General features: G+C 41.4%; 1 protein-coding gene across 6 annotated transcripts in view; it reads left to right on the plus strand.

Moving 5' to 3' along the window:
- Positions 1 to 27110, plus strand: part of ZMYM2 (zinc finger MYM-type containing 2) — a 90219-nt gene that overhangs the window by 20924 nt on the left and 42185 nt on the right. For all 6 annotated transcript variants that reach the window (XR_005884717.1, XM_040988351.1, XM_040988354.1 and 3 more), the window contains 5 exons: positions 9394 to 10250; positions 15083 to 15368; positions 16964 to 17129; positions 17833 to 18045; positions 25039 to 25110. Coding sequence is in view for 5 of the 6 variants with exons in the window: in XM_040988351.1 (XP_040844285.1) it covers positions 9394 to 10250; positions 15083 to 15368; positions 16964 to 17129; positions 17833 to 18045; positions 25039 to 25110 (1594 nt within the window). In the remaining variant the exon portion in view is untranslated. The remainder of the gene's footprint in view (positions 1 to 9393; positions 10251 to 15082; positions 15369 to 16963; positions 17130 to 17832; positions 18046 to 25038; positions 25111 to 27110) is intronic.

Below are 27110 nucleotides of genomic sequence, written 5' to 3' on the forward strand. Positions count from 1 at the left end.
CCGTTTTATCCTTGTAAAAGGAGTCTCTTTCAAAGGTTAAACAATCCCCATCTCTGAGCATCTCATTTTGTGGTAACCTGTTTTCTTTTTCTCTTTGTGTATTTGCCTGTTACAAGAGGAGTCACACATATTTGTCATTTTGTGGCTGGCTTATTTCACTTAGCACTGTGTTTTCAGGAGTGATCTGTGCTGTGCTTGTGTATAAACATCTCCTCTTTGGTGTTTATGCGTGGATAGCTAGTGGCTCTCGGCCTCTGGCCCTTGTGAGTAATGCTGTTGTGGTCTGCGCTGTACAGGTGCTCGCTGAGGTCCTTACTTTCAGCACTTCGGGGTCTATAGCTGTATCTATGACACAGAGAGATGGAGGCTTTACCTGGTGGTTAATTTGTCAGATGTTGGGCCCGGCGCCGTGGCTTAGCGGCTAAAGTCCTTGCCTTGAACGCGCCGGGATCCCATATGGGCGCCGATTCTAATCCCAGCAGCTCCACTTCCCATCCAGCTCCCTGCTTGTGGCCTGGGAAAGCAGTCAAGGAGGACAGCCCAAAGCCTGGGGACCCTGTACCCATGTGGGAGACCCGGAAGAAATTCCTGGATCCTGGCTGTTACTCAAACTGGCACTACAATGGATGCCACAGGTGCTTAAGCTGGTGCACCGCCATCCCAGCCCCTTAATTTTTTTTATTTTAAAGTTTTTTTTTTTTTTTTAATATTGGAAGGCAGAGTTGCTGAGAAAGCAGGAGAGACAGAGGAGATCTCACCCTGCTTCACTGCCCAAATCGCTGCGTAGAGCTGCTCTGTCCAAAGCTGAGAGCCAGGGGCTCCCTGGGGTGCAGGATCCCAAGGCTTTGGGCTGTCTCCCGCGGGTTGTCCAGGCTCTTTAGCAGGACTAGCAATGTCTGCTGTCGTGACTGTGTCAGGAGTGCCTCAGCAGAATGCTTTCGGCTGCATTACTGTCTGTTGGATGCAGCGTTCTGGAGGTATTTGCGCCTGCCAGTTGCGTTACAGTGTTGAAGTGTTTTTTTGGTTATTTATTGGTCGTTAGGCTGTCTGGTTGTTCAGCTCATCGTTGAAAGTTGTATATGGAAATCTGTAACTATTATAGAACTGTTGCGCCTTTTTAGTAATTTTTGTATCTGAGACTTAGTTGTTGGGTTTTTGTGTTTTTAGCATTTCCATGTTTTCTTGCTGGAGTGAACTTTTTACCAATACATAATGTCTTCTGTCTCCCCCTTTGCTCAGCTTATTTTGTCTGACATTAACAGTGCCAGTCCAGTTGCTGATTCTTTTGTCTTTGCAGTTTCTTTCTACTTTGTATCCAAAGTGAGTCTTCTAAACAGAATACAGAGGGTTTCTAATGTGTTTAATTGAAGGGCAGAGCAACACACAGAGAGAAGTAGAAACTCATGCACACACCCTGGCGTGGGTGGAGGGAGCTTGTGTGCACAGGCTCATCCCGCAGCTGGCTGCAGCAGCTAGGGTTGTGTTAGGCTGAAGCCAGGAGCCAGGAACCCTGAACAGCTCCATCTTCCACAGGGAAGACAGGGCTCTTAAAGTGTTTGAGCCACCCTTTTCTGCTTTCCTAGGAGCATTTGCTGGAAATTGAAGTAGTCCCTGCACTGTGGTAGCCTAGTGGCTAAAGGTCTTGCCTTGCATGCACTGGGATCCCATATGGGCATGAGTTCAAATGCTGGTGGCCCTGCTTCCCATCCAGCTCCCTGCTTGTGACCTGGGAAATCAGTGGAGGACGGCCCAAAGCCTTGGGACCCTGCACCTGCGTGGCAAACCTGGAGCAGGCTCCTGACTCCTGGCTTCGGGTCATCTTGGCTCAGGCCGGTCATTGCAGCCACTTGGGAAGTGAACCAGTGGATGAAAGATCTTTGTTTCTCCTCTTTATCTGACTTTGCAATAAAAATGAATAAATATTTGAAAAAGTTCTATTTCCCAATCTGGTCTTTTATACATTTTTACATTCCAATATAAATTCCATTTTACATTCCAAACGTGCCTGTGCCATGTTACTATTAGTTTTCTGTATTTTTTTCCTTTATATTTCCTTTATTTCCTTCTATCTTGATTCCTTTTCTCTATATTTTCTTCTTAAAGGTTCATTTTATTTTGCTTATCTGAAAGAGCAGAGAGAATAGACAAAGTGCTACAATGGGCAGGGTGGGCAGTGCTCAGCCAGGAGCCGGGAACTTCCTCTGGGTCTTTCCGTGGGGTTAGCAGGAGTACGAGGGCTGCCTTCTGGACTTTCCTGGGCTCGTCAGCAGGGAGCTGGTGCAGAAGCTTGGCAGCCGGGACTCCGAGCTGGCGCTCTGATAGAGGTGCTGACATCTTGGAAGGTGACCTAACCTGCTTTGCCACAGTGCCTGTGGCATTTCAGAATTAAAATGGCTGTCTTTACATTTCCAGTGTTGCAAATAACTCTGGAACTCTAAAATCACTTTATTCAAGTTCCCTTATATGTCATGAGTCACCTGTCTAGCTGCTTTCAAGTTCTTGTTATCTTTAGGATGGCCCTATGTCAAAAGAATTAAGTAGAAAGAGAAGGAGAGGTGGAATCTTGCTTTTGCTGGTTTACTTCCCAAATGGCTCCAAGGCCTAGGGCTGGGCTGGGGCTGGGCTGGAGCCGGGCTGGAGCCGGGCTGGAGCCGGGCTGGAGCTGGGCTGGAGCTGGGCTGGAGCTGGGCCGGGGCCAGGCTGGGGCGGGCCGGGCCTAAGGCGGGAGCCAGGAGTTTCCTTCTGGTCTCTCCTGTGTGTCCAGGGGCCCAAGTACTTGCGTCATCACCCACTGCTTTCCCAGGTGTGTTAGCAGGGAGCTGGATCCGAAGTGGGATAGCTGGAACAAGAACTGGCAGTTGCTGAACCTGTTACACCACAATCCTGGCCTCGGACTTGGCTTCACATAGTTATGACCCTTTGTCACTAAGTGGGTGTTGGTACTTGGTTGGTATCCCATAAGTCCTGTCGCTTTACTCATTTTCTTTTTCTCTCTTGTCCATTTTATTTCTGTTCCTTGGACTGTAATTAAAACGATGTTATTTAAGTTTATAGATTTTTTTCTGTTTGGCCACATTTTCTATTAAAGTCTGGTGGTCACATTTTCATTTTGTCATTGTACTTCTTATTCCCCAAGTTTTTCAATGGCTCCTTTTTATGTTTGTAATTTTGTTTATATTCTCATTTTGTTCATGTGTTCAGACTTAGCGCTGTAATTTGTGTCCCTTTTCCTGTAACGTATTGGACATATTTCAGATGCCTCATGTCTTTGCTAGTTCCATTGTTCAGATTTCCCAGAGATAGTTTTGTCAATCCTTTTATTTCCGTGAGTGAGGCTTTTTGGCAGGCCATGTTTTTTTTTTTTTTTTATTGTTTTTATTTTTTTATGTTTATATTTTGTGGAAAAGTGACCATTCTAAATATTAAAAGCTCTGTAAATATGCTTCTTCCAATTTGTAGATTGTTGAAATTTACTTGTTATATATAAAACTAGCGGCCAGTGCTAAATCTATCCGATTCAGCTATCCGATCCGAAGCCAGGAGCCTGGAGCTTCTTCTGGGTCTCCCACACAGGTGCAGGGTCCCAAGGCTTTGGGCCGTCCTCGACTGCTTTCCCAGGCCACACGCAGGGAGCTGGCTGGGAAGCGGGTCCGCCGGGATTAGAAACGGTGCCCCTATGGGATTCCAGGCGTGTAAGGCGTGTAAGGCCTTAACCACTGCGCCATCATGCCGGGCCCTGGAGATTTTTGGTATCTGGCGGTCCGGGCTGGAATCACCTGGTCATTCTTTTCAAAGGACTTGTGAACTGGTGCTTTGCATCCCGCTGTCTCGGGATTCCAGCACGAGCTCTGTGCATCACTTCTGTATTACTTACTGTAGGAACGATTTAAGCTCAGAAAGGTGATTTTTTAAAATTTTCTTTCTCAGCTTTAACAGCTGATTAGAATTGTTCTGTGATCCAGAAGTGAAGTAGATTTTACTTGGAAAACAGAGATGTTGCTGACTTCTCTTGGTTGTTTTTCTTTTAGGGGCCTGAGTGTTGACTACACATTTTATACTTGTTGTGTTTGACAAGTAGGTAACAGCAGAGAAGGAGCTGGGTGCTGGACCTCGCTGGGAGGATTGACACCCCCCAGCCACCAGAGGGCACTGGGAGGGCGGTTTTGGCTTTCCAGTCTCCGACGTTTATTCCTGTTAAGAAGGACACATAGGGCCCAGTGCAATGGTGCAGTGGTTAAGGTCCTCGCCTTGATCGCCCGGGATCCCATATGGGTGCCGGTTCTAATCCTGGCGGCCCCACTTCCCATCCAGCTCCCTGCTTGTGGCCTGGGAAAGCAGGAGAGGACGGCCCAAAGCTTTGGGATCCTGCACCTGTGTGGGAGACCCGGAAGAGGCTCCTGGCTTTGGACCGGCATAGCATCGGCCGTTGCACTCACTAGGGGAGTGAATCATCGGTCGAAAGATCTTCCTCTGTCCGCCTTTCCAATAAAAATAAAATAAATCTTTAAAAAAAAAAGGAGGACACATATTAAAGACTACACATTTTATAACACATAAATATACATGGTTACATATTAAATACTACACATTTTATGATACTAGGTTTGGGCTGAGCTGGTATCTCATTTCTGTGAAAATCGTCTTGTTGATTAAAATGTCTCCCACCTTATGAAAAGTGAATGTTTAGCTACAAGGCCAACATCTTATTTTTGCTTTTTAGAAAGATTCATTTATTCATTTGAAAGAGTTAGAGAGAAAAGGGGGAAAGTGAGTAACAGAGATTGCCTCCCTCTGGTTCACAGCTCTGCTGGGGGTCGGGCTGTCCGAACCGTAAATTAAAGTGTGATCAATAAAATTGTGCCCCAGTAACCAACCCCTACCTAAACTTCTAGCTCAAAAATTACTTCTGTTGATGAGATCTGGTTTTGAAGGGCTTTCCGCTCCTCAATTGATGTGTAAATGTAGCTTAGGAAAAATACGGTATTCGCAGGCTTTTGGAATATGTGTAGCATTACAGTGGTGCTAGGGAGATAGAACTATAGTCTGAATTATGTGCTGTGTGGTATTTCCTCTCAGTGCTGTCCACCTCCTTGAAGTGCCCTCAGCTGCCATTGCCTTACCGCTCCCATCACTACTCATGTTAGCACACCTTACTTGGAGCTGTCTAGTGGTTTCCTTGCTTCCAGTTTTTGCCACAGGGCAGCCAGAGTGATTGGTTTAGAACCTGAGTTAACGCTGGCCGTTTGCTGAGAGCCCGATGCGGCTCCTGCCTGGCTCCTGCTGTCAGCCTGACCCAGCCCTGACTGCTGCAGCCATCTGGCGAGCGGGGCAGCACTTGAAGATCGCATTCTCTCAGATTCTGTCCCTCTCTTTCTGTAACTCATGTTCCAAAAGAAATCTTTTTAAGAAAATAATTGATGATTTCTGAAGGCAGCAGTGCTGTTTTTGTTTACTGATTTTCTGTTTTCTTCAAGTGCCTGAAGAGCCATCTACGAGGTACACTATGAATCTGTTGTATACAATTAATAAATTTACTTATTGGTCTGCATGAGTTTTTCAGTGTCTTTCTCTTACCCTCCAATTCTGTCTCAGGCATATTGCATTTATTCTGTTGCTTAAACTGGACTGAATTTATTCTATAATACCAAAAGCTTTTTTCTTTGCCGACAAGGTCCTCCCATCAGTTTTACCACAGCTGTAACTTTCTTGCTATTTCATATTTCAGTGTAAATGCTTTTGCTCAGATATGTTATGTGTCTACTCTCTTAACTGTATTTTTAGCTTAAGCTGCAGGTTTGCAGGCTAATCCTCTGCTTGCAGTACTTGGCATCCCATATGAGTGCGAGTTTGAGTTCAGATGCTCCACTCTCTGGATCTAGCTCCCTGCCTAGGGCTTGGGAAAGCACCAGTGGGTGCTCAAGTGCTTGGGCCACACTCTCACACGGGAGACCGAGAAGGAACTCCTGGCTCCTGGCTTCGGATCAACTCAGCTCTGGCTGTTGAGGCCATTTGGTTAATAAACCAGAAGATGGAAGATTGTTTTTTGAAATTAGATGTATGGAAGATTTTTTAATCCTAACCACTAGACCACCAAGGAGTGCAAAGATTTTTTTTTTAGAAGATGTATTTATTTTTATTGCAAAGACGGATCTACAAAGAGAAGGAAAGATGCAAAAATCTTCATCTCTTGGTTTATTCCCAAAGATTCTGCAACGACTGGAGTTGAGCTCATCTGAAGCCAGGAGCCAGGAGCCTCTTTCAGGACTGCAACATGTGTGCAGGGTTCCAAGGATTTAGGGGGTCCTGTATTGTTTTCCCAAGACTTAATAAGGGAACTGGAAGGGGAGTAGAGCATCCGGGATATGAATTGGCGCCCTTCTGGAATCCTGGTGCATGAAAGATGAGGACATTGGCCACTAGGCTGTCGTTCCGGGCCTGGACTTCTTTTTGTCTCTCCCTCTTTCTTCTCTGTGTGTGTGACTCTTGCAAGTTAAGTGAATTAAATCTTTATTTTTAAAGTTTTATTTGCTTGTAAAGTCAGATTTACAGAAAGGAGAGACAGAGAGGAAGATCTTCCATCCACTGGTTCACTCCCCAAGTGGCTGCAATGACTGGCTGGATCTGAGTTGATCCGAAGCCAGGAGCAAGGAGCTTCTTCCTGGTCTCCCACACTGGTGCATGGTCCCAAGGCTTTGGGCCATCCTCAACTGCTTTTCCAGGCCACAAGCAGGGAGCTGGATGGGGTGTGGAACAGCTGGGTTACAAACTGACGCCCGTATGGGATCCTGCCACTTGCAAGGCAAGGACTTTAGCCAGTAGGCTATTGTGCCAGGCCTGAGCCAAGGAGTTAAATCTTAACAACAACTACAAAAATAATGCTTTAAGAAAATTAAAGTTTAGAGGCCAGTGTTTTGATCCAGCAGGGCAAACTGCTGATTGGGACAGGTGAGTACATTTTGTATCAGAATTCTGACTCAAGTCCAAGCTACTATTTGCAGAGTGAGCTAGTGGATGGGTGATTTCTCTGTCTGTGTGTCTCCCCTTTCTAAATCAATAAGTAGATTTTAAAGATTCATTTAAAAAAACAAACGATAAATTATATGGTCTAAAAACTAAGAGAAAGCTTCAAGACAAATGAGAATTGGTCCACCCTGTGATCTGTTAATTGTTGTTTTTATTTCTCTTACCTTTTTCCTTCCGCTTGCAAGGACTCCAAAGTGTTCTTGCTTTGTCTTTATGGTCTCCCACATAGGTGTAGGGGTCCAAGGGCTTGGACCATCTTCTGCTTTCCCAGAATCATTAGCAGGGAACTCGATGGGAAGGGAAGCGCAACAGCCAGAACTTGAACCAGTACTCGTTTGCTGGCACTGCATGCACATGGTCCTTTAAGCCAGTCTTAAAGATTTGTATAAATGCAGAGTGGCACAGTGGCTCAACTAACACTGCCTGCAAGTGCTGGTAACCCATGTGGTCACTGGTTCATGGCCTCACTTCCCATCCAGCTCCATGCCTGTGGCCTGGGAGAGCAGTGGAGGACGGCCCAAAGCCTTGGGAGCCTGCATCTGTGTGTGAGACCCTGAAGAAGTTTTGGGCTCCTGGCTTTGGATTGGTGCAGCGCTGGCCGTTGCGGTCACTTGGGGAGTGTGTCATCATATGGAAGATTTTCCTCTCTGTCTCTCCCCTTCTCTGTATGTCTGACTTTGCAATAGAAATAAATAAATCTTTAAAAAAATACTTATATATTGCAGAATGAAGAAGAGTTTGGGTTCTAGAGACCTGAGCACTTGTTGGAACTATGTTTTTGAAATAATTTAACATTTTAAAGCCACAATTTCTAATAATTGAAATGGGACAAAATTTATGCTTACATCAGGGATTGTTTTGGAGAGTAACATAGGAATAGATTGCTTTAGTTTCTGTGGGTGTTGTAACAATTTACCACAAATATAATAACTTAAAACAGTATGAATTTTTTCTTACTGTATTGGAGTATGAATCGTTTTCATTGGAATCAGTCAAGGTGTCAACAGTGCCATGCTTACTTGAGATGCCCTGCTGGGAGATGTGTGCCTTGCCTCCCCTACTTTACGCTGGCCACCCACTTCCTTGGCCACATGGTTTTGTTGTGTTTTGTTTTGCCTTTGGCCTTCCTCTACCTCTTTCTTACAAGGCTATTTATGCATAAGGCCCACACAGACATAAGATCTCTCTTTAGTCTCACTTCCCACGGGCCTGGGTCTCATGGGTGCTTGTTCCAATCCCAGCAGGCCAGCTTCCTATCTAGCTCCCTGCTTGTGGTCTGGGAAGGCAGTTGAGGATGGCCCAAAGCCTTGGGACCCTGCACCCACTTGGGAGATCTGAAGGAGGCTCCTGGCTTTGGATCGGCTCAGCTCTGATTGTTGAGGCCACGTGGGGGAATGGAATGACTCACTGAATGAAGGATCGTCCTCTCTGTCTCTCCTCTCTGTATACCTGACTTTCCAATTAAAAAAAAAAAGAACTTATTCCTTGTATGGTTACATTTATAGGTCCTGGGTGTGGACACATTTCTTTTTATTCACTTAGCCTGTTAAATGGATGTAAAATACACAGATTATAGAAGCAATAATTTCAGATTTTCAGAAAAATTGGATTATATAGTCACTTGATCAATACATAGTTACTTGGCCAGGGCAATGAGAAAAGTAGAGTAGAGAAATATAAAATTTGGGGCCTGGTATAGGAGCTTTGTAGCTAAATCCTTATCTTGCACACACCAGAATACCATATGAATGCCGGTTCGTTTCCCAGTTGTTCTGTTTCCCATCCAGCTCCCTGCTTGTGGACTGGGAAAGCAACGATGGCCCAAAGACGTGGGACCCTGTACCCTAGTGGGAAGCATGGAGAAGCTCCTGGCTTCAGTTTGGCTCAGCTTTGACCATTGCGGCCACTTGGGGAGTGAACCAACGGGCAGATCTGCCTCTTTCTTCCTCTCTGTATATCTGACTTTTCAATAAAAATAAGTCTTTTCCTAAGAAGATAATATTTGGGCACTGAGCAATTAGAGACTGAACTATTTTATTTAGAATCAGGAGTAAATGGGATAGATGTTATTGAGGTGATGATTTTTATTTTAGGTTTTGTTTTTCTATTCCACTCTGTGGAAGGATTACTTACATTATCTTGGTTAAAGTTTACAAGTAGTGTAATCTGGGATGAAGGTGGTGACAGTAGATATAGAGTGTATGTGATTCGTACGAAGGGGAAGGTCTTGGTACTTGTAAAGTTAATACATACACCGTATGCAAATGATTATTGAGTGAGGGGATCCCAGTGTGTACCATATATTTACCTGGATATTAGAAAAAAAATTATTTCATTTTAATCTTTTTGCTTTTTCAACCTTGTTAACAGGTTCCTTGGCATGGACACAAGCTCATTGGGAGGATTAGAACTGACTGACCAGACGCCCGTGTTGTTGGGGAATTTGGCCATGGCAACCAGTCTTACGAATGTAGGGAATTCATTCAGTGGCCCACCGAATCCTTTGGTATCTAGATCTAATAAGTTTCAGAACTCATCAGTAGAAGATGATGATGATGTGGTTTTTATTGAACCCGTACAACCTACCCCACCTTCTGCTCCAGTGGGGGCTGATCAAAGAACCACAGCATTCGCATCGTCCAAAAACGAGGAACACCAAGGAAACGATTCAAAAATCCTTCCTTCTTCAAAAGAGTTGGCTTCTCAGAAGGGAAGTGTAAGTGAAACAATTGTCATCGATGATGAAGAGGACATGGAAACAAATCAAGGGCAAGAGAAAAATCCTTCTAACTTTGTTGAGCGAAGACCTTCTGAGACCAAAAACAGAACCAATGATGTGGATTTCTCTCCTTCCAGTTTTTCAAGAAGTAAGGTAAATGCAGGAATGGGTAACAGTGGTATCACCACAGAACCAGACTCCGAAATTCAAATTGCTAATGTCACAACTTTAGAAACTGGTGTAAGCTCTGTGAATGATGGCCAGTTAGAAAATACTGACGGCCGAGATATGAACTTAATGATTACACATGTCACGTCACTGCAGAACACCAACTTGGGCGATGTCTCTAATGGACTGCAGTCAAGTCATTTCGGTGTTAACATACAAACATACACCCCGACTTTAACTTCACAGACCAAGACTGGAGTAGGACCTTTTAATCCTGGTAGAATGCATGTGGCAGGAGATGTGTTTCAGAATGGGGAGTCTGCCTCTCACCACAATCCTGGTAAGCAGTAAGTGATATTGATTGGGGCTGCTGTCTGGTTCAGTTTATATGACATGGGAATATACCAACTCTGTGGACTTCGTTTGAAGCTGTAAAACCGTGTGTAGTATTTGTGTGAAGATTGCTAGAAAATTAATCAGAGGACACGGCGCTATAGCTCATTGTGTAGTGTCCTTGCCTTGCGTGTGCCAGGTTGCCACGTGCGCGCTGGTTTGTGTTCCAGCAGCCCCGCCTCTCATCCAGGGGAAGCAGTCGAGGATGGCCCAAAGCCCTGGGACCCTGCACCTGTGTGGGACATCTGGAAGAAGCTCCTGGCTTTGGATCAGCTCAGCTGCAGCCATTGCGGCCACCTGGGGAGTGAATCATCGGATGGAAGAACTTTCTCTCTGTCTCCTTTCTTTCTTTCTAATTAAAATGAATAAATCTTTTTTAAAAGTCAGAATGGTTTATTTTTAAAAGGTTATGAAATAATAGTACTGTGAACATTGAGGACCTTAATGTCTGATGATTTGTTACCTAGTATTGATAAGCTTAATATGTTGATTAATACGTTAATTGAACAAGAAAATGATTACACTTACAAAGAACGATGTAATGTTATACAATATTTATATTTAATGTTTGTCATTTTGCTTAATGATGTGCTAGTCAAGATGCCTACATACTATACGCTAGTGCTTGGGTTTGAATCCTAGCACTATAAGGCAGCAGGTTGGGCTGAAGTATTTGGGTTCTTCCTGTGCAGTAGGAGGCTGCTGTGGAATTCCTGGATGCTGGCTTCTGCTTGGCCTCATCCTGGCTGTTGTAGGCATTTGGGGAGTGAACCGGCAGTGGATGGAATATCTGTTTCTTAGGGGCTGGCATTGTAGTACTGTGTGTGAAGCCTCGTTTGTGTCACTGCCATCCCATAGAGGGCACTGGTTTGGACCCTAGCTATTCTACTTCTGATTAAGTTCCCTGCTCGTGTGCCTGGGAGAGCTGCAGGTGATGGGCCAAGTGGCTGGGCCACAGCAGCTCCCGTGCGAGGGCCAGCGGGTTCCTGGTGCTTTCTTTTGGCCCAGTGCTGACTGAGCCAGCAGGTAGTAGATCTCTCTCTTGCTCTGCCTCTCCCTTGACCTCTGTATCTTTCTGGCTTTTAAGAATTTTTTAAAAAGCAAAGCACATTTGAAAAATTGCGTTTAGGTTGCCCTTTTTCTGTGTTTGTAATTTTTGTTTTCTTAACAATTAAGGGTTTTATTTTCTGGCTTCCTTAAAAAAATAAAAAGCCAAACACATCCTTTTCTCTTTTCAAAAATCTCTTTAAAGGTACAATTGATGTTTAATGGTTGTACGTAATTAACTGCATGTGACTCCATGAGTTCGAACGTTCTGTGTTTATTTCTGCCGGCTTGTTGCATTCTGGTTTTTGATAAATGTTTCCTTTTTGTTGTTTTTGAGACTGGGTAGATGTTTTGGTATTTGAAAGGGTTTCTGTGGTCAGCTTTGCTCTGAGAAAACATTATAGTGTACAAATTTAGGATGAGTGACCTGTGACCAAGATGCCACACTGGAGTGCCTGGAGTGTTGTCCTGACTTTGGTCCCGATTTGAGCTGCCTGCTGATGCATACCCTGCCCATCAGATCAAGTCCTGGAGCCCTTGCCACCTATCTGGGACACCAAGATGGAGTTCCTGGCTCCTGGCTTTGTGTTAGGCTGTGCCCTAGAGCAGCTGTTTGTAGGCATTTGGTGAGAGCCAGCAGTGGGGGTGCATGGCTGCTCTCGCCTGCTATTTGTTCCCGCTCTTGCTCTTAATTTCATTATGTTATTTATTTTAAACATTTATTTGTATTGGAAAGGTTGATTTACAGAGAGGAGGGACTGAGAAAGATCTTGCATCTGCTGGTTCACTTCCCCAAGTGGCTGCAGTGGCTAGGGCTGAGCTGATGTAGAGCCAAATGCCAGGAGCCAGGAGCTTCCTCTGGGTCTCCCACAGGTTATCAGCATCGCGCAGGCCATGCTCTACTGCTTTCCCAGGCCATGAGTGGGAGTGGAATGGGAATTGGAGCACCTGGCTCAGAAACTGGTGCCTCTATGGTATCTTGGCATGTGCAAGGTGAGGATTTAGCCACTGAGCTATTGCACTGGGTCTCTTTTTCCAAAAACTTTTAGTTAACAATGGGAGAAGCTTCCTTGTGATTTTACTAAGTAAAAATGACTGTTGTCAGGGTCCAGTTCTTAGCTGTTTATGTTGCTGCCTGCTGTACTTTAGGATGATCTTCATTTGTAACTTTCTACCTTACATGAAAGTCTTAAAAATGATAGTGTTCAAAATAATTTGAAGTAGTTATGCAGTAAACTTAATGGAACACTATGGAGTGTTTGGAAGGAAATATCGTTCAGTCGCACCGTTGAAAATTAGTTAAGAGTGCACGTTAGGTTTTAATTTGCGATTGTGATGAACATACAGTGTTGCAGCCTCTGCCATCCTTTACCTAACACTAAATCTTCACCTTTTGTCCGTTTCAGGCATATGTGTGTGAAATTTGTTGGTTCTCTGTTTAGCCCAGTTTCAGCTTTTCAAGTTGAAATACTTGGGAGAATATTTTTGTGTATATATGCTTAAGTAGGAATAATGCCTTGTTTGAGGACTTCTGTCATTATGTGAAATACGTTTCTGTTAAACTTCTCTTGAAAAGATTTACTTATGTGACAAGTAGGGTTGTGGAGGAATAAACCATTCTCTGGTTTATTCCCACAATGTTCACGCCAGCCAGGGCTTGGCCAGGTTGACAGCCACATGGGTAGCAGTGTCCAGAGCACTTGGCTTACTTACTGTCCCCCAGATGCACTGGCAGAGAGCTGGATTGCAAAGTGGAGCATTGTGAACTTCAAACAAGTTCTCACATTGATTGGATGCTGTCATCGCTGCTGTGGCTTCCTCGCTGCTTTGCAATGCTGGCCTCCCATTAAGCTCTCAAAACCAGGGAATTTGGAATACTCATCAGGAAAATGCAAGCAAGCCTACATTCCTCTTGGTGTTGCATTGATGAGATGGCTCTTCTGTTTAGGTGATGTTTTTATTTGTGATAGGGAGCACAGTTGAGGAATTTGAAAATTCTGACTAAAAATTTACATTTGTTCTTGAACTAACATGACTTGTGCAGGTTTAAATGTTATTTCTTGATGTCTTTCCTAAGAAATTGGGGGTTTAGACAAAAGGATTTTGTGTCTTCTATTCCTAAAGTTTTCTTTTGATGTTGGAGACCTAAAAGGAAGAAAGTAGAGGAAATATTAGAGTTAAAATATAAAGGGCCTTCCTTTATTGATACAAAGCCTAAATTTGATTTGAAAAGATGATTATTGGATTTAAATAGTTTTCTTTTTAAAGTGTGTATTGAAATGAGTAATCTAAACATTGAAAGTTCTTTGGACATGGTGTTTGTGCTTCTGGCATTTGTGTATGTATAATGTTTAAGACCCTTGTTTTCTTTGTATGCTTTGTTTACTTTGTTGATTTGTATTTTTTTACCTGTTCATTAAACAAGGTGATAGCAAGATACTGGGATTCTAGAATGTACCATAATGTATATTTTTGTGTCAGATTAGCTTGTTTGTTTTTATTGAGGGTTTAAATGGAGTCAGGTAAAATCTGAACAGCTGTGAGTCAGCCCCTTGGCTGGTACGTGGAAGAAGTGGCTGAAATAAGACACTGCTCTCTTCAAGGTTTGGGGAGTCATTTCCCTGAGCTCTGGCTATGTTTGAGCTTTCCATAGAAGAGTAGTAGCCTTTGTGAATGGGAGTTTAAAACTTAGAAAAAATGAGAAAAGAAAAAAAAATTGGGAGAGCAAGGCACAGTAGAAATTAGAAGTACTGACTTGCAAAATTTCAAAATGAAAGTGGGGTAAAATATTGGAGTATGTTATGAGAGGCCTGTGGTAACTATTACAACAACAAAATGAGACTGCTTGATGAGTATTAAGGTTAGCATGAAAGAGAGCATATATTAACTCCATACTCTTTGATTAGTAGTCACATGTATTCAGTACTGTGCAGTACCTTAGTGGTGGTAGTAATTTGGCAGAGTAATTTAATGTTGCATTGGTCAGTATATGTTAAATGCATGCTTGCTAGTTTTTGTGAGAATATGTGATATATTTAGATGATTTGTAACTAAATACATATGCAAAAGTTTTGGAAGATGTTTTTGTATACTGATTTGTATAACTGTTATTTATTGAACATTCTAATTGGTTAACATTTGTTTTCTTATATTAACGTGTTCTTTGCCTAACTAGTATTTTCTAGCTACGTGAGTACTTTCTGCTGAGTAACTAATGACTTATATTTTCAGTACCTTCTGTATGCTAGTCCTTGCTTTCTTACATGTATTATCTCATTTAATGTTTCCCATCATAGAGATGAGTGCCACTTCCAGTTTAGGGAACAGTGTGGTACAGAGTGGAAGTAGCTTCCCAGTCTTACAGGGATAAAGCTGTAATGTGAACCACTGAAAATTGTTTTGTAAAAAAATTGACACTTGATATGCTTAATGTATAAAACATGACTTGAAATATGTACATACATATATGTCATAGATTGGCTAAACTAAAGTTATTCACATTTGCATTGCCTTTTACTCTGAGTGTTTTCAGGAGTACAGTATCATTATTAAGAACCAGATGTTTTTGCTATGAAACTTGTGCTGCTCACATTTTTACTATATGTTGCTGCTGTTTTAAAATCCTAAATTTGCAAAAGTGGGATGTTGAAAGTATTTCTTTCCTGTAATGATAATTTTTACTGTGTATAAATGTGTGTTGCATTATTTTTTCTTGTACATTTTGTTTTTAAGATTCGTGGATCTCCCAATCAGCGTCATTCCCCCGTAATCAGAAACAGCCAGGGGTGGATTCTTTATCACCAGTGGCCTCACTTCCGAAGCAGATTTTTCCGCCTTCAGCCCAGCAGCAACCCACAAAACCCGTTAAAGTCACATGTGCAAACTGCAAAAAACCTTTGCAGAAGGGACAGACAGCTTATCAACGAAAAGGATCAGCTCACCTCTTTTGTTCTACCACCTGCCTTTCATCCTTCTCTCACAAACCTGCTCCAAAGAAACTTTGTGTTATGTGTAAAAAGTAAGGCTTAACCTCTCCACATAATTCCATATAGTTGACTGTAGGTAATATAACAGTTTAAGAAAATTGTTAGTAAAAGTGTTAGTGTTGATTTTCTTGTATTTTTAAAATGAGTAAGCAAGTTTGAATTTTGAAGCTAAACTCATATATGGGATGGCACTAGAAATTTATCAAGTTTAGGTGTTAATGGAGAAAAGGCATTTGGGTACGGCTTTATCAATTTTTACTGTACTTTCCATTGTATTCCTGGCATTTTAAAAATCCATGTTTATTACTTTAATTATGACTTTAGTCTTACCAAAATAGAAATGTTAAGCATGAAATGCTTATGTGTTATTACCTCTGTATTAAAATATGTGTAATTTTGTTGTCCTTAGATTAAGTAAAGTTATTTTACATGAGGAAATTTGTGATATACATCGTTGTTGTGAACATTAGGCATACTGGTAAAGGCTCAGGTATACATTTTGCCAGTCTTGGAAAAAGGATCCTGTCCTGCAGTTTTTTTGGGGGGGGTCTGGCGTCACTGATAAAAATGAGCCGGAATGTAGGCAGAGTTGAGAAGGGTGGATTTTTTGCACCATTTCTTGGAGCAGCCAGTTTTGTAAAGCTATATTTAGATCTTGGAGCTCTGGAAAGGTTTACTGAAATGAAGTGTTAGTGCAGTTGTTTCACAGTTGTTTAGGTTGCTTTGCTGTAGTTGACCTCAGTACTACAGACTGCGACCTGCAAATTCAGAATCTAAAGGAAGTGTTGTGACATTTCTAGTCAGGTAACTGTAGCTGGGTGACATGACTTGGGTGAGGGGTGGCAGGAAGGGTGCTTTGCGTTCATTCAGTCAGTCTCTGAAATGCATGATTTCTGCGACCCAGAATCTCTTGTGTTTTCTGCTTATTTGGGGTCAAAGGGTGGGCATATACAAGACAAGGGGCTTCATATACAAATCGAGAATCCCGTAATCTAAAAATCAGAGTTCTTAAATGTCCACAAAAATCAGAACTTTTTGGAGCATTTATTTTGTTGCTCCCAGTGGGAATTTGCTTCCTGGGTCTGTTTCGTTTTGGTAGGTTGTAGTCAAACCGCAGGTGCTCCGAATGTTGTATCTTCAGCAGTGTGCTCAAGGAACTTATGTAACATAAATGGACTTCCTGTTTAGACTTGTCCCATCTCTAAGACAGCTCGTGCTCTAAATTGCAGGTATTTCAGAATCTGAAAAAAAAAAATCAGGAACATTTTTGGATAAGGCTTGTGTGTTACATGTTTATACTTCAGTAAAAGTTTGTGACTCGTTCTATGTCTTTTATAATTTCTTGTTTGCTATTTTTGGTATCTGTATGGAAACCTTACTGAATTTGAAGATGAATCTGTTAATGGCAAAGATTTAATAGTGTAAAATAGTGGTTTACACTTGATCATTATTGCCCAGAGTTTCTAAATAGAAGTAATGGTTTACAAAAAAAAAAAGAAATAATGACTTACCGGATCCTAAGATGGTGTTTAGTTTCTAGGATTTACTTTGTAGCAATGGAAAATGTCAGTTATTCCTTTTCAGTGTGATTCCTTTTAAAATGTAAGTTGCACGTCTTATATTTCAGAGATATAACTACAATGAAAGGAACCATTGTTGCGCAGGTGGATTCCAGCGAGTCCTTTCAGGAATTCTGCAGTACGTCTTGTCTGTCTCTCTATGAAGACAAGCAGAATCCTACCAAAGGAGCTCTAAACAAATCAAGATGTACAATTTGTGGTAAACTAACAGAGGTTTGTATTTTTCGTACTTTATCACTTAGTTCTATTAAGAATCATCTAGGCTGTATTACATATCCTGTTCTCAATGTGCATTTAAAGCAGAGTACATGAGAAGTGTTTTATAACTGTCCTATAATGAAAACCCTTCCCCTGCAAGGGAAGATGGGGAGGACACTCGGCCGTGTTGGCCTGCTTTGTACTGAGGTGGCTGTCATACTTGCAGCTAAAATGATACAGCACGGGATTGGTTTTTGTCTAATACATTTATTTGTACAAGTAGCCTCACTATGTAAAGAAAGCTTTGCTGAGAAGTTGAACAAGTGAATGGAATATTTTTTGATAACTTCACGTATATTATTAAACTTGTGTACATACTCATTTGCATTATTTATAATGATGCATTATTAAAATAAAATTATTAAAAGTTGTGCATTATTTATTTTTAGCGTATCAGTCCTTTTTGATTTCTCTTGTTTATAAAATCTAATATTAGCAATATTCAAAGCATTTGTTTTCCTATCATTTTTGATATATTTAGAGAAGTTCATAATTATGTCATTGTTGGATTTTTTTAGTGCCAGATGTAGTTTTTCCTTTTCCCCAAACAGACTTTATTGGGACACCTTTGTTTTCTTTTTGAGCATAATTGGTTATATAGCTGCCTTTGTCAGGTAAATTAGAAAAAAAAAGTTTTTTTTTTTTTAATTTCTTGCAGATTCGACATGAAGTTAGCTTTAAAAATATGACTCATAAGCTGTGCAGTGACCACTGCTTTAATAGGTACAGGATGGCCAACGGGCTCATCATGAACTGCTGTGAGCAGTGTGGGGAGTATTTGCCCAGTAAAGGTGCTGGGAATAACGTCCTGGTGATCGATGGTCAGCAGAAAAGATTTTGCTGTCAGAGTTGTGTCAGTGAATACAAACAGGTAATTCATGTTCTGATCAAAATTTGGCATTCTTTGAATGTATTGAGAACTTCTCATTGTTTTACTGTAAGAACTGCTTTTATCAGGCAAATGTACTTTGAACTTTCTGTTTGATCTCATAGGTATAACCTGGTTCATGACTACGTATAGATTACTGGAAATAAGCTTTTTGAGGGCTTAGTGGTTATGAATAAAATTTTTGAATCTTAAAACCTCAGCTTGGCAGTGATTATCTGGTTTAAATTTTGAGTTTTGTTTTTGTGTGTGTGTGTGTGGATTTAAACATGTGGCTTGAAAGCCAGTGTATATAGAAGGTAACATCCAAGAAATGTGATTCCTATTTTATTTTCTGCTGTTAGTATTGTGTTTATAGATATTACTGTTCTGTTTTGACAAATTTGAGGCAATGCATTCTCCCCCCTTTTTTATATAAAAGGCATCTAATTATGTAAGGGTTGTATCACCAGTACTCTTATGTGTTTAATGACGGGGAAGTTTTCTTGATGTTGGAGTTGATGCTGTGAGAAATGGATTCTTAGGTGGTTTAATTGTTAGGAACACTGTAGAGCATAGAATATTCCTCAGACCTACGTGGTGTGAACCAATTACTTGATGTAGTCTCTGTGCAAACAAGAGCTGTAGTTAGCATGCAATATGAGAAGCAGCTGTTGCCATATCATGCCATAAGATTTTATGGTAATTCAGGAAATATTTGAAAAGCAGAGTGGCAGAGGGCAGTTAGGAGGGCTTTGGGGTGAGATCTCCCCACTGGTTCACCCCTCAGTTGACCAGGTATGGCTATTGCAGTCTCCTGTGTGAGTCACTGAAATACTTGGGTCAGCTTCTCCTGCTTTCCTAGACACTGTTACAGAAAGATTCACTGGGGGTGGAGCATCCAGAGCTTGACTAGCACTGTTATCTCGGATGCTGGCATCACTAGCAGTGGCTTAATTTGCCATGGTGCTGCAAGACTGAGCTCATTTGTTGCCCCCCACCCCCAGCCTTTAAACTACTGCCTGTGTTCAGTTAACACACAGTATAGTGTCGTGAATACATAAAGTAGTGGTGACATAACCAGTTATTTTTAAGTATGTGACTGGTAGTGCAGTAAATTTATGTCCCCACTGTCTCATGAACATTTAATATATTATACATTATTATACCTGTAGGTGGTAAGAATTTTCCATTCCATTCTTAGTTTGTATGATACCATCAGTTGGTACCATAATCTTGTGCTTTGCTCTTCATTGTGTGTGATGTTGGGAAAGTGTTAATCCCTGTTTTATAGGTTTATACATATAAAGACTGCTCTTATCAATTTAATTTACTGGTAAGGCAGGGAGACAGCATACACGGTGAGAGTCAGAGTCAGGTTATACATAAATCTTCCATCCTCTGACTCGCTCTACTGATGCATACCACAGCTGAGGCTGGACCGTGTGGAAGACGGGAATCCGTAACTTAATCTGTGTGTCTTCTGGGTAGAAGGGATCCAGATACTGCTGCCTGTCAGGGAGTGTGAGCAGGAACTGGGACTTGAACTTGGCACTCTGGTACAGGATGTGGCCATTTCAAGCAGTACTTTAAACTGCTACCCCAAAAATCTATGCCAGTTTTGCTTTTTAAGGACCTCATTCAAGAGGCTGAGCATTTATTCTTTTTTTTTTTTAACTTTATTTACACCATTTTTTTTTAAATTTTGACAATCTTTACCTAGTTAATTAGGGTAAAAAGGTTCAAGGGCTACAGCAAAGTGCGTAAGACTAGTGTTTTTTCCATATTGTTTCCTTCATGTTTAAATGGGGTATTAAGGGAGAAGGCCAACCCAATTTCCCACCCTCCCAGGTCCTGGATGTAGGGTATGCTCTGACGTTCTTGTTCAAGTGGTTTTTGATAGTTCAACAGTTATGAATCGCTGCCACTCCAAGCACTATGAGGTCCTTGAAGAATCCACTGATTGACATAGTCCATCATAGCTGAGATGGTTGGTTGACCTGTTCTGTCTTCTCTCTTTTCTTGGTTAGGGCTCTGAGTCCTGCATTTAGATTGGGAGATCTCCAAAGAAACTTTATCTGAGGTGTGCTCAAACCAGATTCTTGTATGTGCTACACTTTTGGAACTCGGCCGTTAATGGTTCTTGGAAAGCTGTGGAGGTTTGGTCAGGTGCTTGGGCTCCTGTGCCTGCCTGGGAGACTCGGAGGGACGTGTGTGGCTGAGGACCCCAGCTCTGGATGTTGCACCCTTTGGGCAGTGAACTAGTGGACGGAAGATCTGTCTGATCTCTCTTTAATTCTGCCTTTCAAATAAATGAAAAAAACTTGAAAATCATTAACTTAAGAGCCTTTTCTTTTTTTCCTTTTTTAAAGATTGATCTATTTGTACTGGGAAGACAGAAAGAGAGATGGAGACACTTGTGCTGGGTTTTGCTAGCTGGTGTTTGCGTTTTTCCATATAACCTTTAGATGAAGTTGTGTCTAGCTCTACACTCACGCACATTTGTGTTGCTGTTTGATTGTCCTAGAGCACAACATGTTTGATTTGATTTTTATGTCAACATTCTTAAATTATTAATCATAAAAATTTTGCCCTTGTTATTTGAGTCAATTTTTTTGTATTTTATGTATATGTATGGGTATGTTATTTATTGCTTTTTAAACATCTTCTACTTGTTTAACATCATTATTGGTTCTTAGGTTTTTTTTAAGCTTTACTATTGTGCTAGAGAAATTTTAAATAGTGACCACAGTAAATCTTGTTCCAGTGAGAACTCCTTTAGTGCTTTCCTCACTAAGTTAGATGCAGATTTTAGGAATGAGTTGTAAACTCATCCTTCCAAAAACATATGCCTTGGTTTCTGTTTTATTAAATACTTTATCAGTAGCAAATGCACTTTCAATTTTTGAAATTTTAGGCACTTGATGGGTAAAGAGAGGGAAGAGGGGGAGACGTAGATGGAAGGTGGGTGGGAGATGGCAAGCAGGCAGAGAGGGCTCCTGTCGTGCTGAAATGTGTGCTGTAGCTGAGGCTGGGCTGGGCTGGCCTGGAGCGGGGCTCTCGGTCTTGGCCTTCCAGGTGAGTGTGAGGGACTCAGCTTTGATCTTCCTCCTGCTGCTCCAGACTGTATTAGCAGGAAGCTGGAATTGGAGAGTAGAGTCTGCATTTGGCTCATGCCAGTGTACCAAGGAGCATTTGAACTGCTAGCCAAATATCTGAAGTCTTCTTGTGGTCTATTAATGGATGCTCTATTAAGGGATAATATGGATTTTCCCTCTTTATATTAATGAATTTTCCAATCCATTGATTGGTTTTCACATTCCTAAAATAAAACACACCACATCTTTTAAGTTTTTTTTAACTGGTATATTTTAAAAGTCTTCATGCTTTTTAGTACTTTTCTATTGAGATTTATAAGTGAGAATGGTCTGTAATTTCCTTTTTGCATATATTATTTTTTTAAAGAGTTATTTCTTTTCCTTGGAAAGGCAGATTTACGGAGAAAAGGAGAGTCAGAAAGACCTTTCAGCTGCAGGTTCACTTGCTAACTGGCAATGAGCCGAACTATAGTGCATGTCCCAAGGCCCTGCACTGTGCTCCTGCTTGTCCAGGCCACAGGCCGGAAGCTGGATGAGAAGTGGAGCCAGTAGGCTTGACCTGCCAGCCCTGTGGTACATGACCTCTGCACAGAGGGGAAGCTGCTTGAAGAGTACAGTATGTTTTCATAATGCCAGCAGCCCAGATGGCTCATGTTTCCCACATCTCCTGATTTCATATTTCCTTTTCCTCTTCTTGATTTAACCTAACTAATGGTTGTTCCAAGTAAAACCCATTGTTATTATTAGCAATAGGGGGCCACTGCTAGTGATTGATCTGTAAAAAGCATTTAAGTGATTGAGATGTTTATGAAGGTGGAACATCAGTGATCGTTATGGCTGCCTCAGTAGTTTGGCATGTTTCATTCTCCTGGTATGTGATGTTGAAGAACAAAGTGATGGGAGTGAACGTATTTGGCAAGGGCCCAAATGAGATATGAAGAAACTCCTGAGGCTCGGTTGAAGATCAGAGTTAGTATCTCCCTTTTAGAAACCAGGAGGAGTTATTAACAAAGCAAGTTTGTGATGTTTAAATGAAAGACAGGAGCCAGACTATGATGCCCAGTTCCTTGCCAGCTCTTGATGAGCTGAATTATTGGTTATTGATACTGTGAAAGTGGGTGGTGAGTTCGCCTGGTGATATGGACAACTCCAGAAGTTGTGGGAATTCTAGATTGTGGAGAAAAATTTCTTACCAGTGTTAAGTCTTCAGTATGAGTAAAACATCGTCATGGAATAGTAAAAACATCCAATGATAAGTTCTTAAAATCTTTCAGAATGATTAAGCGATCTTATACTAGTTCTGTTGAGAACTTGTACATCTGTATTTGTCAGGGTTTCTAATTTGCGTTCTGAGGTCTTCATCCGTCTGTGGACTGACAGTGCTGGTCTCACAGAGTGGGCATCCGTGTGTCTCCTCTGATGATTTTTGGTAAAAGTCTGAGAATTAATAATCTCTTTTTTAAAATAGATTTGTTTCTTTATTTGAAAGGCAGATTTACAGGGAGGGGAGACAGAGATGTTCCTTGTACGAGTTCACTCCCGAGATGGTCTGCTGGGTCTCCCACTTGGTTGTTGGGGCGCAAGGATTTGAGCCACCCTCCACTGCTTTCCGTTCCATAAGCCGGGAGCTGGCTTGGAAGTGGGTAGCTGGGCCTTGAATTGGTGCCCATGTTAAGCTACTGCACTGGCCCCGATTTTAATTCTTGTTGGCATTCACTGAAATGCCCGATAGGAAAGTTTGGCCTTGGGCTTATTTTCTTACAATTTGCTGTTAGTCTGTTGATATTTTGTTGCTTCTTGCGTCAGTTTTGGTGCTTGTGTAGGCTGTGGGTATATATTTGTTTGTAGTGGTTTCTGGCAATCGGTTAGTATGAAGTCAGCAGTAATGTCCATTGCTGTATACTGTTATTTGTTTACCAAAAAGTTGGTTAATTTCTTGATCTTTGAGTTCCTCTTCATTTTTCTGCTGTGTTTGTGTCTGTAATCTTACTTTCTTTTAGTCTTAGTGCTTTTTCTTTCCGCGAGGAGTTAGGTCACAGATTTGAGATCATTGTTTTAAACGTAAACATTAACAGTTAACGTTTTCTTAATAACTGCTTATGCTACATTTTCCATTTTTTGAAATTGGTGGTTATATTTTTGATTATTTCGATTTCCCTTTCCTTTTTCTTTGGCCTGCGTGGTTTACAGTGCAGAGCTTATACTCCTAAATTTATGGAATTCTCAGTTTTCCTTCTGTTGGCGATCTCTGGTTACATTGCACTTAGAATTGAAAAAGATTTCTGTGATTTTAATCTTCATTCATTTGTTGGGACTCTGTGTCCCAAAATGTTTCTCCTAGACAATATACTATACATTCTTGATTAATCCTTAGTCTCATGGGTTTGTTGGGAGCATTATCCATTTGTCTCTACGTATCTCTTGCTATATAATGTTGTTCAAGGTCTACCTGAAATTGTAGTGAAATTCTGTTGAGCATAGTATATCTGCTATATAAAATAGTGTGTTGAAGACTGTCCTTTTAAGATTCATTTTGCTCCTTTTTTTTTTTTTTAAAGATTTATTTATTTTTATTGGAAAGGCAGATTCGCAGAGAGGAGGAGAGACAGAGAGGAAGATTGTCCATCCGATGGTTCACTCCCCAAGTGGCTGTATTGGCTGGAACTGAACCGATCCAAAGCCAGGAGCCTGGAACCTCTTCCGGGTCTTCCATATGGGTGCAGGGTCCCCAGGCTTTGGGATATGCTCCACTGCTTTCCCAGGCCACAAGCAGGGAGCTGAATGGGAAATAGAGCTGCCTTGATTAGAATCGGCACCCATATGGGATCCCAGGTCTGCAAGGCGAGTCATTTAACTGCTGGTCTATTGTACTAACCCCTCACCCCCCTTTTTTTTAAGATTGGAAAGGCAGATATACAAAAGAAAAGGAGAACCAGAAAGAAAGATCTGCCATTTGCTGGTTTGCTCCCCAAGTAGATTCAGTGGCCGGAGCTGAGCCGATCCCAAGCCAGGAAACCATGGGCTTCTCCCAGGTTTTTGATGTGTGTGCAGGGTCCCAAGGCTTTGAGCCGTCCTCAACTGCTTTCAGACGCCACAAGGAAGGAACTGCAAGGAAAATGGAACAGCCGGAATACGACCTGGTGTCCATACAGGATCCCAGCACATCCAAGACGGGATTTAGCCATTAGGCTATCATGCTGAACCTGAAGACTTGATGTTCTTGTAGAATTGTGCCTTTCCACTTTGACGTTGTTGATTTCTTCCTTCACTGTGATTCCACATGTTTGTGATTATTTTGTCTTATACGTCAACCTTTTTCGATGTATATTGCTTTGCTGTGTCTTCCTTTTTAAAAATTAGCTTTTTAAAAATTATTATTGCTGTTGTCCGTAGCACGATTTTGTAAATACAGGTATTTTCACTTCTACCCCTTTTCCCTTAATCTTTCAGTAGCTTTTTTCTTCATAATTACAATTTGACTTTCACGAAAAAGGAAGGGTCTTTGAATTTTAAGAGTTTCTGTAAGAAAGAAGGTAGTAAATTCTTTGACGCTTTCTTTCTTTAGAACAAATCTTGAAACAAATTATTTCCAGAAAATGAAGATTTTAACTGATCTCAAGATAATTTAATTTTGAATGCTTTGAGATTTCATTGTAAGTATTACAGTTTAATAGGTTGCAAAGAATTCTCTTCACATAATATAGTCAAAGTTTTTCTCTGCAAATCAAATCATGAGTTTAGCTTCTTACTGCATTATTATTATTGCTGTTTCATCAGTTACATAATTTTTTCCTGTGGCAGTTAACATTGTTTTGGTGATTTTTTTTTTTCCCAGCTGTCTATCAGCTCTTCTTTAAATGTATGTATAATGTTTTAAACCTTTTTGTTTGTTTGTTTTTAGGTAGGTAGCCATCCAAGTTTCCTGAAGGAGGTTCGCGATCACATGCAGGACTCCTTCTTAATGCAGCCCGAGGTAAGCAGCAGCGTGAATGTGGCTGAGGCCCTAGCCTTTCCAGTGTGAATATGCATCTCAAGAGTCAGATGTTGGGCCCAGCGCCGTGGCCTAGTGACTAAAGTCCTCATCTTGAACGCGCCAGGATTGCATATGGGTGCTAGTTCTAATCCCGGTAGCTCCACTTCCCATCCAGCTCCCTGCTTGTGGCCTGGGAAAGCAGTGGAGGATGGCCCAAAGCTTTGGCACCCTGCACCCGTGTGGGAGACTGGGAAGAGGATCTGGGCTCCTGACTTTGGGTCGGTGCAGCACCGGCCGTTGCAGTTACTTGGGGAGTGAATCATCAGACAGAAGATCTTTCTCTCTGTGTATCTGACTTTCCAATAAAAATAAATAAATCTTTAAAAAAAAAAGAGTCAGGTGTTATTTTGAAGCACATAAAAATACATGAGATCACATGATGGAAGTTTATCTCTTTAAAGACTGATATCACCTTTTCTATTTTTAAGATCTATTTATTTTTGTTGGAAAGGTAGATTCATAAAGAGAAGGAGAGACAGAAAAAGGTGGTTTTGTCCACTGGTTCACGCCTCAAATGGTCTCAACAGCTAAAGCTGAGTCAATCCTAAGGCAGGAAATGGGAGCTTCTAGATTTCCCGCATGGGTACAGATTCCCAAGGCTTTGAGCCGTCCTCTACTGCTTTTCTAGGATATAACCTGGAAGCTGGGTGGGAAGTGATGGGACCAGAACTGGTGTCCATATGGGATCCCAATGGTTGCAAGGTAAGGTTTGAGTTACTGAATCATCACATAGGGCCTAATATTCTGTTTACACTGAATTTTACATGTATTTTCTTGTGTGATGCCCATTTGCTTTTATATATTGATGTTTTTAAAAATTGTTTTCAGACATAATTTTTAAGGCATAATATCTTATACATACTACCACACAAAAGAAGAGTTGAATCCTTTGTTTATGTTAATCCATGTAAATGAATTGGAACAGAAGTGTGTTAATGTATACAACCAGAACTTTTAGCTATAATGCAGTAATTAAAATAAAGTTTGCATTGATAGATTATTACATTAATCTATACAATTTTTTAGATTTTGTTCCCTAATGTCCCTTAAAGCCAATAAAAAATTATTTCTTACTTGGAGTCCAATTAATGATCGTGGCCTGTAAAAGCAGTAGAGGGTGGCCCAAAGCCACGGGACCATGCACCCATATGGGAGACCCAGAAGAAACTCCTGGCTCCTGGCTTTGGATTGGCTTAGCTCCGGCCGTTGTAGCCGTTTGGGGAGTGAACCACTGGACAGAGTACCTTTCCATCTCTCCTCCTCTATGTAAATCTGCCTTTCCGAAGTAATAATAATAATAATAATAATAATAATAATAATAATAATAATAATAATAAAATCCTTGTTGTATATCTCCCTGAAGTAGAATGAGTCACACCTTTGGGCCATGTTCAGCTCTTTTTCCCAGGCCATTAGCTGGCTGTTGGATCCGAAGTGGAGCAGCTAGACGTGAACTGGAGCCCTGTGTGACTACGAGTATGGGATGGCTTGCACCGTAGGTGGCAGCTCCATTAGCTGTGCCACACCTTGGTACCACTCCTGGTCTTCGGTGACCTCAGTTCCCCCAATTTTCATTCCATGGTCATTGAAACTTTGCATTTTTGCTTTTTTTGGGTCTTGTTCTCCCTCCCCACAATCCGTACTCCTTTTGTGCTATATTTTGATGTTTTCAGAATCAGCTGTTAATAGCGTATTGTTTTTACTTCTTAAAAATTTTTTATTTTGTTTTTGTTACTTTTTTATATATGTAATTAGGGTGCAAAAGGTCAAGGGTTAGAAGAAGGTGGGTAAGACTGTCATTTTTCATTCTCTTCTTGCATTACTCTGTCTGGGGGAAGGGGAAAGACGGGGGGAGAAGCCACTGCCAACCTCCCAACCATCCCTGGGTCCCTGACGTGGGGCATGCCTCGAGGAATGGCATAGTGTAATTTTAATCTCAG

This window comes from Ochotona curzoniae, unplaced genomic scaffold (assembly GCF_017591425.1).
Source record: "Ochotona curzoniae isolate NIBS_2020 unplaced genomic scaffold, NIBS_Ocur_1.0 contig_4838, whole genome shotgun sequence".
NCBI lineage: Eukaryota > Metazoa > Chordata > Mammalia > Lagomorpha > Ochotonidae > Ochotona > Ochotona curzoniae.